Source organism: Poecilia latipinna, unplaced genomic scaffold (assembly GCF_001443285.1).
Source record: "Poecilia latipinna isolate Pla-1442-1.1 unplaced genomic scaffold, P_latipinna-1.0 Scaffold1251, whole genome shotgun sequence".
Taxonomy (NCBI): Eukaryota; Metazoa; Chordata; class Actinopteri; order Cyprinodontiformes; family Poeciliidae; genus Poecilia; species Poecilia latipinna.
Window position 1 is genome coordinate 90,185 of NW_015113867.1, and position 14,050 is coordinate 104,234.

The 14,050-nt window shown below is 38.2% G+C and overlaps 1 protein-coding gene across 1 annotated transcript in view; it reads right to left on the minus strand.

Annotated features, from left to right (window-relative positions):
* Nucleotides 1-1,470: 1,470 nt before the first annotated feature.
* The window catches only part of LOC106960988 (ryanodine receptor 2-like), a 106,812-nt gene continuing 94,232 nt past the window's right edge, over nt 1,471-14,050 (minus strand). Inside the window, exons 75-87 of the mRNA XM_015054422.1 lie at nt 13,659-13,745; nt 12,730-12,999; nt 12,272-12,402; nt 12,110-12,152; nt 11,893-12,026; nt 11,251-11,311; nt 9,818-9,964; nt 8,589-8,723; nt 6,359-6,515; nt 5,425-5,489; nt 5,137-5,237; nt 4,464-4,515; nt 1,471-4,258 (exon numbers count right to left, since the gene is read on the minus strand). Of these exons, the coding sequence (XP_014909908.1) occupies nt 4,163-4,258; nt 4,464-4,515; nt 5,137-5,237; nt 5,425-5,489; nt 6,359-6,515; nt 8,589-8,723; nt 9,818-9,964; nt 11,251-11,311; nt 11,893-12,026; nt 12,110-12,152; nt 12,272-12,402; nt 12,730-12,999; nt 13,659-13,745 (1,479 nt within the window). The 3' untranslated portion in view covers nt 1,471-4,162. The remainder of the gene's footprint in view (nt 4,259-4,463; nt 4,516-5,136; nt 5,238-5,424; nt 5,490-6,358; nt 6,516-8,588; nt 8,724-9,817; nt 9,965-11,250; nt 11,312-11,892; nt 12,027-12,109; nt 12,153-12,271; nt 12,403-12,729; nt 13,000-13,658; nt 13,746-14,050) is intronic.

Sequence of the window (14,050 nt, forward strand, 5' to 3'; positions counted from 1 at the left end):
TATATATATATATATATATATATATATATAAGTTTGGTGCATCAAACAATTAAATTAATGTCATATTTTAGTTGATGTCTCCGTTTTGGCAGTGACCCAAAAAGGTTAATATGAGAAGTGTACAAACATTAATACTCATCTCTGCATGTTTTTGGTCATAACTGAAATGTCCATGAATCAAAACATATTTTTTTGCCAGCATAGAAGGGAAGCTTTCCTTCCTCATCAAGCAAGATGGGACCAAAGGTCAGAGTTCAGTTGATTGACTGGAATTTTGTGCTGCTTTGAGAAATTCCTGTTTTGTTTGTTTGCTCGCTCATGTAAACACCTACCAAGACTTTTACTGTTTGTTTTTTTTTTCACCCTCCCACTGTGGATTATTTCAATTTCATCTTCAATGTCATTGCAGAATTATGCCAGCTCTACTCTTTTGCCTGAGTGTCTGTGTTTGTTTCGTCAGCCAGCTCAGCAGGCTGGTGGCGTTTCTTTGCTGTCAGATAACATTGGTTTTTGTTTGGAGAATAATCTTGTGTATAAGTTTTCTGGATGTTTCATATATTCTTTGTGATATCTCTGGTGTACATTATATAATTGAAAAGTACATGCTTACTAGGGAGGGAAACTATACTATATGAATTTACATCTGAAGATGCTGTTTGCTCAGTTTTAGTAAAAAGATTCATACATATAGATTAACAACTGACATTTATTTCAGTTATTTATTTCAGTTGGTCATGTGATAGTAATGATGACGATGAAGGATTCTGCAGTGTTTCACTGAAGCAGAGAAGAAGTGTCAGCTGTGTGGTCATTTTCTCACTAATGCCTCAGTGATTCTTTGGCTGTCATTTTACTCACCTTTACATTCACTGAGGGTGTGAAGCTCAACGGGATCCTTTTCCTCAAGCAAACAGTTTCACTGACACATTACTAAGTGTTCTTTTTTTGAATTCATGAATAAAGTGTTGTTATAAAGCCCAGTTGGAATATGTGTAATAAGTAAAGAATAAATAGACAATATAAAGTTGCTACTGAACCAATCCAAATGACAAGGACGTCGAATAGAAATCAGTAGCAAGTTCTCAAGGTTTTATAGTCAACCATCAAAGTTGTTTTATCATGTGAAGCACTTTGAACTGCCTTGTTGCTGCAATACTATATGGATGTGACTGGTGGCAGGGAGTCTTTAAGAATCTATGCTTTACGAAATGTCCAGAAGTGTGGAAGTAAAATCAAGTTAGCTTCTGTAGTTACTTTGCTTGTGTGTGTAAAAGTACTTCAGTAGTTCAAGAGAAAGATGTCAATAATGTGTGTGGGAGCATTTCATTGCAAAGTTTTCCCATTTAATGTGAGGACCATTGTTTTCACACTCAGCTTAGTTTCATTTTGTAAATGTCCCAATCTGCAGAAGAATGAAAAGCACAATCCATCAGCAAATGCATGAATTATAAATATGCAACATCTCACAAATGTATAAATAAAGATTTATTTTCCAGACCATGCAATTTCATTTACCCAGTCCCTCTTTTACATTTCCCTTGGTCAAAAGTAGCAATAATTTATTCAAAAGGTCTATATAATGCACTACTGAAAGGCAAACTAAACATGCCTCCTCATGGTAAATATTGAAATGTTTACGTTCACATGATCCAAATTCTACAGTCTGAGGCGGTACTGCAGGAGTAGAAAAAAAAGGCATGATGTCAGCATGGCATGACAACATGGAAACACACACACACACACACACACACACGCACATTACACATGTTGGCTGCCTCTTTCACCCTTTTTTGCTGGTCAAGTTAGCAAGGCTAACTATGCATGCAGTGTCACTAACCTAAATGTAACCAGTAAACATGGCTCTTCGTGGAACAACAGTCCTCTAGTGGCCTGTACAATGAAGCAACTTCAACATATGAACCAAAAGACTAAAAATGATTCCATTATCATTTTGAGATCAGATAGAGCTGATAGAAAGACAGAGGTAGCAGAAGCTAGCAAACACTGCTTCAAAGCTGAAGTTGCTTCACCGGATCCATCCTCGATTGTTGGAAACCCGGCCCTTGAGGATTCCCATCTTCACTTTAATACCTAAACATGGTTTAGGTTTACGTGTTCAGACAGCGTACTCTTCCTGACAGGGGTCGACCGTAGTGCATTTGGTTTGATGAGGAGAAGAAAACCACCATGACCTGTTCAGTGCAAAGTTACCAGCTTGATTGTTTTCAGTCAAGACAGGAAAAGGACCAGTTACTTCCTTCTATGTGCTTCATCTTTAAGGCAAAGGAACATTCAAACAAATTAACATAGAATAAATGAATAAATACGTGCATTTATTTAACTGAAATAAACTTTAGCAACAATGTGTTGTCCTATCTTTGTTTGCCATTAACAATATACAGACCCTCCAGTACATTCAATGAAGAGGTATTGCTTGAACCAAATCATCATTAAAGATTTCTCTTATAAATTGCATATAGTAAGGAAAAGATACACAATGAAATAAGGTGTTTCTCTTTAAGGGATGCAATGTGTCAAAATACTTAACATCTAGATGTACAGTAAACCTAAAACTAAACTTTTTAAATAATCCTAATGAAAAGTTTTATGCAATTTATAGTTGACCTTAAATTGTCTCAGGTTCATTAGACTGCAATAGTTTCCATGCAATGACTTTATTTCTAAACATTTCTTGAAAAGAATAACATATTTTGTTGTATTTTATAAGAGCATTACTAAGCATAAAAAAAGAATAATGATTGCTGGATGGGTTTTGTTTCTTTGGAGCGACCTCTGAAACAACACAGCTCCCATCCAAAACTCATTTCATATTCTAACGCTGTTATTCCATTCTGTTTTGAATGAAGGGCCAGACCTTAAAACAGAGGGACATGTGGAAGGTGTCCCTGTTAAAGAGACTGCTTTGTTTGGAGCGATGCATCACTGGATGTGTGAACAGTGAAGATGGTCAGCCACGGCTTCCTGTTACACGGCCTTTCAGGAGACGCTGTCCCTCTGTGACGCCTTCACTAGAGCAAACCATCAATACTGTCAATAACATCAATTCTTTCTCAGAAAACCAGATAATCATAAGCATCAAGTCTGCTCTTAGGTTATCCACCAGACAAGCCAAAAATAAACTGTATTTATAAAGGTGACCAAAACAAGTTCATTTGGTTGTTTGCATGAAAATATATAAATACTGAAACCAGCATCAGCTAAATTTTAGAAATTGATTGATCCTCTGTCGAAAAGCAAGATAAACATTCCTTATCAAGGTATTGTGGTGCATTCAGTAACACTAGACTGCACTCTGACTTTAATCCAGCACAACAAACAAACATGTCCTCTGACATGAATTTTTCTCCACAGCGTAACAAAAAGAAGAACTAAAGTTTAAAAGCCTCTCAATAAAATCAAATCTTAAAGCTACTCCAGCAGCAGGTGGCACCTGTTTATTATATTGTGTGTGTGTGTGTGTGTGTGTGTGTGTGTGTGTGTGTGTGTGTGTGTGTGTGTGTACACAGGCTGGTTATGAACAAACATCTGCAAACTTCATCAACCAGAAGGCTCTGCTTTCATCAGCAGCACCCAGTTTCTCCTCAGACTGCACTGTGCTTGAATGAAGCATTCACTCTCTCAGATGTGCAACACAGTTGTCACATCAACATGGCAGCTGCTGCTTTGTTCTGCTGGAAATGAATGAGTGAGTGAGTGAACTGTGTTGTGTTTTTACCTCCTGGGTCTACAGCTAACATGAACATGTGGAACAGTTTTTTTGCTCTGAATGGCTTTCAGGCTTTTTCACATCCTTTTAGATTTCTTTGCTCTATTTTTTGCATGTTAACATGTCCTGTACGTAGAATAAAGTGAAACAAACAACAACAAAACAAAAAGATCACTTGAGATAAAAATCTTGACATGCCATCAGTCACATATGGTACATATTAGAATCTTATATTGTTTATGTACAAGAAGCATTCAAACAAAGTGGGCTGAAGGTTAGGTCAGAGTTAGCAGGCTGACTGTCTAAATAAGGATGGCTTGAGGAAGGGAAGAACATCTGGATCCGCTTGGACTGACAAGTGGAACAGAGAGGACAGAGTTGTTTGGCTGCTTCTCAGAGAGCAAACAGACGGCCACGATGAAGGACAGACTGAGCTCAGTTCAGTTGATCCTCATACTGTTTCCGGAAACAGTCACCAGCAGGAAAAAACTCCCAGCAGCGCTCCTGGTACATCTTCCATACATAAGACTCCTTCAAGAGAAACAGACAGCATGAGAAGGATTGAATCTAATTTTAGGACTTTAAAAGGACAAGATGTAAGAAAAAAAGAATGTTCTTAGAAAATATCCACCATGAAACATATCAGTGGCTCTGAGGAATGAACTGGACCATAAATACTGAGAGCAAAATGTCCCTCAGAATGAAAGAAAAGCTGAGTGGAGAGGAGCTGCTGTACCTGGCCTGTGTGCTCAGTTTCATCTTTGTTTATCAGATACATCAAAAAGAATCTGAAACACACAAACATTTATTCCATTTATTACAGATGATGGAACGAACTGTTTACAGAAATATTGGAGTTTATCAGAAAAACCATCACTTCAAACTTAAGGGGAGATGTTACAAAAAACCAAGTTCTATTATGTTATAACGTTCATCAAAAACACACCTAAACTAATACTTTGATTCTTTCACGCATGTTTGAGAAATCCTCAAATCAAAGCTCACTGGCTTTTTTTTATTTTGATACCAAATACAGCTCATTGTTTGGAGGACCAGCCATATAAAAACTCTATAGAGTTTAACACCGACCGTCTCTGAACATGATGAGATTTACAGGTTTTAAACTCCACAGGAAGAAAGAACATGTAGGAGTCTCTCTTTGACCACCATCACATTAGAATGAGAACATGTGTTGGTTTTTACATTTCTTTACTAAATGTAAAACCTTTTGACATATTAACACTCGTATATAAATAATACCAGTAATAACTGCTGCAGTGCCTTGCCCACTGAAACTTTGGCGAAGTGCAAGGCATCAGTTCAGCTGAAGGTTCCCAAGTAGCAGCTGCACTTCAAGCTGCAATAACAGGAACAACCAATAAAAGCACAGAGGAGCCTCTTATACTCACAAGTAGTTGGCTAAGTTGTGCTCTTGTAGTGTGTGAGTTTCAAACCCATGTGGTACTGTGTCAAAATACTCATTTCCTATTCCACAGATAAAACATTTGGTCTGCAAGAAAACAAAGACAAAGGTAATAAGTTCTTCCCAACAGTTACTGATCTTCATCTCTGACTCTGCTAGCTGTTAAGCTAACATTTGCATCTGAATATCAAATAAATATTTAAATTGGTAGAATGGTGGAAAATGTGCTGGTAGCGCAAAAACAAATGTGTTTCTGGTGACTGTGTGTCTTCACCTCCATGTCTTCTTTGACTTGTTCCTGCTGGTCTCTCAGTTCACCAAAAGCATCAATGATCAAACCTAGAATTGGAAAAATCACATTTACCAGGCCAGTCAGCTATGCAGCGCTATCGCAGCAGCACATTTCAACTTGCTCCTCAATACCTCTGCAGCATTACTACTCAACAACTAAATCCAGTTGACCACAAGCAGCTGTCAGGCACTCAAAAAACTGAACTAAATAACAGGGCTGAGTGAATTCAACAACCCCATCTGTTCCTTTGCAAAGTCCTGCATCATATCAGGTTAAGAAGACATCACACATGTTCAGAAGCTTACTCAGTGAAGTAACTTAAATGGTACAGCCATCTTCATGAAGGTATTTTTGGAGCAACATGATGATGATTCCATCATGTGTGGAGATTTCTGATCTCCACACATGATGTGTATCAAACCTTACAGAAAGTCCTCACCAATCCGCCACATCACAGGATAACAGGACTATAACTCCTGTCTGGAAGGTCGGATTTTGGCCAAACTTTCAAAACTTGCCGATGAACTCGTACTGAACTGGACAGAAGGCTATTTGGAAGATTCGCCAAATGTGCCGCCTAGTGGACAGGCATGGGATTGGTGAGAAAGCATTGACAGAGACGTTTTCTCACTGCCATGTGGCGCTGAGATGGGAGGGCCGTATGAGGTTACTTGTAGGTTTAATTAGGAGTCATGTTCCACAAAAAAAAATCTGCAAATTGGACAGTGAAAGTTTTTGTGCTTTCTTATCTTCGTCATCCCTGTCAGTGTGTGTTGAGTTTTCTTTCACCAAATTACAAGTTATGATGTTCTTGTTCAGTTTTTCTCTTACTTTTGACCTCAGATGAGACAGTGCAGTGGTACCATCATTCTGAGGCATTTTGTCTATAGGAGCATATATTTGCTGTGTCTCTCACCCTGTATGATGGCCAGCAGGATTACAATGACAAAGAAGAAGAATGTAATGTCAAAGATGATCCGGTAGATCTCGTACTCATCGCCCGCAGGATCCTCAATTTGGTCGCCAATCCCTCCGCCTGCTCGAACGCCCACATACATGTGAAACATGTAACACTGGGCGAGAAATGGAGAGGAAGAAGGTGAAAGAAAAGTGTTTTTTTTAAAGTTGTTGTAGCTGTTTTGATATTTAGTCTGCAATATTAACTCTCTTCTGACCTTCAAAACACAATTCAAAACTCCTCTGTTGAAGTCAGCCTTCTCACTTTAATTTTTTTAGTGATTTTGTGGTTTTGTGTTTTATTGCTATTTTTTACTGTTTAGTTTGTGTTTTTAATGTTGTAAAGTGTCCTTTAGGTATTTGATCAAGAAGCACCACATGTTGGTTTTCATTATTTAAAGGCACAATGCACATTAATTAGCAGTATTTCAGTTCATCACTGTAGTTAAGGTGTGTAGACATACAGTAAACAAAGGAAACAGAAGTTTTTGATGTTAATAAAAGGCCAACCTTAGTAAACTATTAGCTGACAAAAAAGGGACAGAAACAATTATTTCAGTTAGTTCTCATATATATTTCAAAGGAAAAACATGTAATAAAATAGGAATTTAAGTGACAACATCTTTGCAAAGTAAGCTGGGAAACACAGGCTTAGGAATGTCGTACCAAAGATTAAACTAACAGAAAACAAAAGATCTAATAAAATAACTAAATATGAAGTATATTGGTGCATCAGTAGATGCCAAGAATGTACAGATGACTTATAAGAGGGTCTTGATTAAAGAGTTATACGTCATAATACAGGAAAGAAACTAAAAATATCTCCAAACTGAAGAGATGAAACGGAAATTAGGGAATTTTCCTCCAGGCACAAGGGAAAAATAAACAGAACAGGAAGAAAACGATCACTTCACTCCACTATACGGGGCGAATGTGGCTGTGAGGGTAGAGTCGTCGTCTTGCCTCCTGCCACATGTCGATGTGCCCCTGGGTAGGCACTTAACCCCAAATTGCCCACTGATCGGTGTATAAATGTGTGAGCGTTTGTGAGTGTGAATGGGTAAATGTGACTAGTGTAAAGCGCTTTGAGTAGTCAAAATGATTGGAAAAGCACTGTATAAGTTCGGTCTATTTATATAAACTCTGAAACCTGAGACAAGTGACTCCATGACTACAGAATTCCTCTTGTTCATCCCTCTAAGCTCCACAGCTCCTGTCACCTTACCGCGGTTCAATGCAGGCAGAGCTGCCACTATTGGCTCCTTAATAGGAACCAGTTGCTCCATCAAGTGCTACGGGTGGGTGACTAAAACGGATTAGTGTGTGTGTCCCAAAACGTCTGGGTGACACAAGGTACTTCCTAACTGCAGAAACACAAACAGGCAGATTCCTTTTTATAGTTATCTCTTAAACATGGTTACTGCCTATATGTCCATAGATTCTCATTAAAATACATAATTCTAGGGCTTTTATAATCAGAGGACACAATAGCGTAGCAGATTATCAGATGCAGAACCAGGCATGCCTGGTTCCAGGCCTGACCGCTCTGACCCCTGCTTCTCCCACCATAAATGATCCTGTTAAGACGGGCAGTAAGATACTGACTGGTTTCAGTTCCACAGCGGTTCATTGATGAATCAGGCAGAAAGCCAGACATCAGTAAAACTTATTTTTCTACAGGATTGCATTAACATATTTGACTTTCAGCACAAGTTCAGACATGATTTAAGGCCATTGGTGCATTCAATCAAAACTATGTTTTATTAAAATATGTTCAGATCTACTTCATATTTCATTATGCAATTGTAGTTTGGAGAAGTAGTAAGTGAAGTGTTTTTAGATACAATGTATCATGTCAAACATTTGTTATGTTATTGTATTTTTGCGCCATTATGCTGCAAATCTATTACATGTTCACTAAGGCTATAGTTGCCTACACACTTTTTCATTCAGCAGTTTTCCAACTTTTAGACTAAGTCATGGTCACAACCATCTTTTGACATTATGTTCTTAAAAAAAAAAAAAAAAAACTTCCACTACTTTAGATTTTCTAACTGATCCACTCCAGCATGAAATGCAGGGATTCATTTAGATGTCAAAGCAAATGTAAAAGTCACTGCAGTTGCTTCTTTTTATTCAAACTCATAACAAATACAACCAATGAAAGTGGAGATATTTATCATACTCACTGTCAACATGTCATCACACTTCATGTCTGGAAGTTCTCCATCTTCACTTTTGTTGTAAAACTTTCTAAAGAAGTTGAAGGCAACCACTGTGTAGAGGTAAACCACCACTGCTAACAGACCGACAGTGAGCACAAGCTGGAAGACAAGGAGGATGAAAACACTACTTTGATGGCCATCAGGGTCAGAAGATTTATAATTCCATGATATGGAGATTTTCATTATTGATCAACTCTAACTGAGCTGGAACGTCTGTGCTGACTTCCTGCATCCGTTTGCAAACATATTCGTCAGCACCCTGGAATAATGTAGAAAAAACATTCCTCCAAAAGAAAGAAGCAATGTTCAGGTGGTGTTTTAAAAAAAATCTGTTTTTATTTTTGCTCATGCTGCTCCCACAAGATGCCACCCTGAGCAGTTGCCCATGTCCTCCATATCAGAAACCAACAGGAAACACAGCAAACCTCCTGAGCAGAGAGTCTGCAGTCAGTGTTCCTGTTTCTACACAACACTTTAACCTCCTTTCTAGATGGAAAAATCTTTTTTTTCTTGTCACAATGTTTAATATGTTATGTTTTTGAAGAAGTTATCTATACTTGACTGAACAAGTTAAGTTTTTTGTGTGATTTTCTTGAAAACGTGAAGTTTGGTAATTCATTGATATTCATTCATTGTGAATCATTTAACTCCAAGCGAAGTTTAACATTTCCTTTACAAATAAACCCTAAACTATTAAAACTAAGCTTAAACAGCCTAAACTGAGTTAACTATAAGCTACACTAAGGTTTACACAAATAACATGTACATCACGTTGAGACATTTTATTGAAGTATTTCACAAAACATAATTAACTGCATGAAGATTAAAACTCAATCCAAGACTTTTCTAACTTTTAATTTTTAACTTCTAACTTGAAGAAATTAAATACAACTTTATTTATTGCTTCATAATAACATTAGAAGAATTTTCCTTCCACCATGCTTTGCTTAGAACAAATCATGTAAATGGTTTTATCATATCAGTGACACTTTAATATTTGTCTGTATACAAATAAATCTATTATTTTTTTGTGGTCAATCCTTCGCACTTTTTAAAGAGGCTAATATGACAAAGTCGAAGTCGAAGGTCATTATCCATAGCTGTGTGGATAATGACTGCAGGGACTCCTAGAATGACTTCTAGGGGCCTTTTAACAAACGTGTTACACACACAAACACACACAGCCTGCTTACCTGTTTGCCATTATGTGTGACTGAAGACAGGATGGTCCGCAGGGTCTTGAAGCCCATAGCAATGTCCAGCAGATGGGCAGCAAAGAAGAAGTTGTTATAGTGACCCAGGATGGACATGGTCATGTACCAGGCCAGATACAGGAAGGACTACAACAATGGGACAGCACCGTGGTTACGGACTGATGCAGGAACCACACTTATGTCATGATATAGAATTTATAAACAATATGAAAGGAGTTTTGGATAAAAAGTTTTGGAATTAAAGTTCAACTTGTTATTGCACTTTCCTATGGGTTTCAAACATCAGAACTAACCTCAGTTAAAATGTTTAATATATGTGAAAATAGATTAATTTCTTCTTCAAGCATAAAGATTACTTTATGCTAATAATTGAAAAGGAAATGAAAAAGGGAGATTTCTGTCAAAGATTAAGTGCATAAATTAAGTATAATTATTAAGAAACCTTGACAGCTGTGTGGATAATGACTGAATATATCTGATTGGACTGAACTAACTATATATACTGAACAAAAATATATTATGTCAAATATTGTTGCCATGCGGAGTTAACAACTGTAAATGAGTATTTGCTGATATTTTATTGTACAAAAGTAATATTTCTCTTGATTTATGTAATTTTTTTAATCCAACTTGCTGTCAGTGAGCATTACTCAGGGAGTTTTTTCTTACTCGGTACATGGGTGGGGCATGTCCAGTGGGTGATCAGACAAAATGAGCAACAACTGGACAATCCTTGGGGACTGGGGACAATAAAAGGCCGCCCCAAAATGTCACATCTGGTCACAAGTCATAATGCCACCGATGTCACAAGTTATGCCGGAGCGTGCCATTGGCATGTTGGATGCAGGGACGTCCACCAGAGCAGTAGCTGCACGGCCCAATGTCCATTAAACAGGTCGTTTAAGAGTTGGTTTCCAACAGACTGGCACTACTGCAAACTGACCTCATCCTTGTCAGCCACGTGTGACCACTCCAGCACAAGAACGCCACATCCGGCTCGCCCATCTGCGGGATCGGCTAAGACCAGTGACACACACAGCTGATGAAACTATTGGTCTGCACAACAGACACGTCAGACTGTCTGTAACCGCCTAGGAGAAACATCTGGGTCAAAATCTAATTCCTCAACCTGACCCTTCTGTTCAAAGGACTGGCAATCCATTACAAATGGATGTTATCAATGCCAATATGAAGATCAGTAATTGCTGAATTTATAGTTTGAGTCTCTCTATAGATTGCATAACCCAAATGTTCATAAAACTCACATTTGACATGAGGCATTTATATTTTTGTTCAGTGTATTCCTGGATATTAAAATAAATCTAATATTGAGAAAAGCATCTGAAAACCCACACTGGGTTTTAAATGTTTAGACGCCGTCTCTTTGTGCACGTGGCTGCTGGAATACTTACATTATCAGTAAAAACAACCCCAAGCTTCCAGATCTGATACTTCACATCGATGGAGTTGAGCCTGTTAGGAGGCAAGACAAGGTTGGCTGTTCTTTATACCCATAATAAATAATAAAGTATTTTATGTAATAAAATGTGAAATCTATGGGTAATACTGTTCTTGAATCTCTCACTAGGGCTTCAGTATGTATGATTCTAAGGAAGACAGTAAGGGAATGTGTTTCTTCTGTTGTTTTTCTGTAATATATTCAATAGTTCAATAAAGACATTGATGGAAAAAAAATTGAAATCAATGGACTGATGCCAATAACCATTTTAATAAGAGCTCTGTCCTAAACGTGTCTGTAAAGCTACTGAGTTTCCAAACATGGCTTCTAGTTTATTCAAAACTCCAGATCATTCCTTCTCTTAATGTCGGTTATTAAATTAAAATGAATTAAAATCAATTATATTACAGTCCAAATGGCAGAAAGTACATCTTCCTGTTTAAAGAATGTTAAATCGCAGAGTAATTGGTTTGCTGTAAGCAGGAAAAGCTTCAAACCTCCAGACTACATCATGTTAATTATTCATCAATATTTAGTTTTCATTTTCCTCCTCTTAAAAGGACACATACACACACTGTTGGAGTAAGACACTTACACAGCAGCCAGTGAACTGTCTTTCCTGGGTTTTCTTTTCTTGTGAGCATCACTGAAATCCAGAGCAGCCTTGTCCAACCCCAGCAGCTCACTGATGCGGTCATGGCCATAAAACTCCCCATACTTATCCATCACCTGCACAAGGTAAAAGACTGTATGAAAAAATGTCCAAAATTCATTCAGTTAAACTTCACAGCTTTGTGAACTCCTTTGCCTACCTTCCTCTTGACAAACTTATCCCAGTAGTTGTTGGGGAAGGATCTGAAAGGACAACATTTTTATGGAAGTGAAGAGAAGTGTAAGTGGTAAAAAAAGAAAAAGATGAATGCATATTAACAAATATTTTCTGACTCCTTTTGTTCCTGTTCTGATCCACTCACTGAGTGTTGATCACAAGTCTGTCCCACTGTCCTTTAATGTCGTCCTCAGATGGTTGCTCGGTGATGTAAAGACCATCAAATTCAAGCTTCCTGGCCACTTCCTTTTCACGTTTGAAGATTACCAGTGGAACCTACAGGAGCCGTACACAGTAATACAGGACCGCTATGTTCAAATTACTGAAATATCACTAAATGACTCCATGCATTCTGCTGGGTTTCCTTAGATAGAAACATTTTAAACTACTTTGAATAATTAACTGAGCATACTGTACTGTTTGATAACTAGGATCAGGTGGAATGTGTGTGATTGAGTTGGAATCATGTTTTTGTAAATTGCCTGGAGATGACATTGCTTGTGAACTGGGACTATAGAAATAAACTGAATTGAAATACACTGTTAACATGAGGAAATCCAAACCAAACGAGGCTTTTTTTTTTGCTGTGTTTCATAATCTTACCTTCAGACAGTAGTATCCGATGATGCAGAAGAAAGAAATGACGGTGTGGAGAACAGCTAGGATCCGCAACATGGGCTCCATGTATCCGCTGCTTTCCTCCAGAACAAAACGCACTGAGACCGGCTTCAGAGGCTCGCCCGTCTCATCCGACACCCGTTCGTTCGATTCCAGCCTTTCTCCAAGCAGTGGATCCCACTGGACACTGCTGTCTGCATGGCTGCTGCTGTGAGCAGCTTCCTTCTCTTCCACCAGGGAGGAAGAAGTAGAAACCTGGCAGGAACAAGTTAACTAGCTTTTTTCACAACAAAGCAACAACAACAACAAAAATACATTAAAAAAAGAAAGAGAATACTGTTTCCTTTTCAGGAGGGCTCTACAAGAAAACTATTTGCTCTTTAATTGCTCTTTGCAATTAAAGAGCAAATAATTTACAAACTAATAACTGCTTCAAACAACAGTCTGCTTTAGACAGTCTACATGTGGATAACAAAGTACAAAACCTAACCCAACAGTTTTGTGTAGTAATGCTGCGCTTTAAAGCATTCTGTAACACTGACACTCTTTAGCTATGGCCTGATTTTGTGACCCATGACCCCTGACCCAGGCTTCTATCCATGTCAGATGTTTGCAGATCATTTATTATCACCCTCAACTATTCAAAGCCTTTTTAACAGAAACAATTGACATAAATGTATTATAGCAACTGGAATAGAGGGCTAAAAGCATGAGTGTGTGTGTGTGTGTGTGTGTGTGTGTGTGTGTGTGTGTGTGTGTGCACAATGTTATTTTTGGGTTAGGTTTAAAACTGAGGTGTGAACTGAGTTTAGGGTTATACTGTAGAAATCAATGACAAATGAATGGAAGTCATTGTGAAGATACATTTGTGTGCATGTGTGTGTGTGTTCCTACCATACCCAGTTCCCCATTACCTTATAGAATAGAAGTATAAAATTAATTGCAAATGCAACAAGCAGGGCCAGCATCCTCATGTTGTAGAAGTTTCTGGCAAAGTAGTTCTGTAGGGACGACAGGAAGACAACGGCAGATTGATGATTCTGGAACAGATTTCTAACATGCTTCACATCATCTCATCTACTGACTGAATGAGAACATTCTAGTCCATACATGAAAGTATGAAACACTGAAGGTGGATCTGAACACCTGATATGAGCAGAAAGACCAGAAAGTGAAGGGCAGGACGGGGCAGAAAAGAACGGGATAGGAAGATGGGACAGGACAGTATGGGACAGGACAGTATGGGACAGGACAGTATGGGACAGGCCAGTACGGCACGGGACAAGATGGGACAGGACGGCACAGA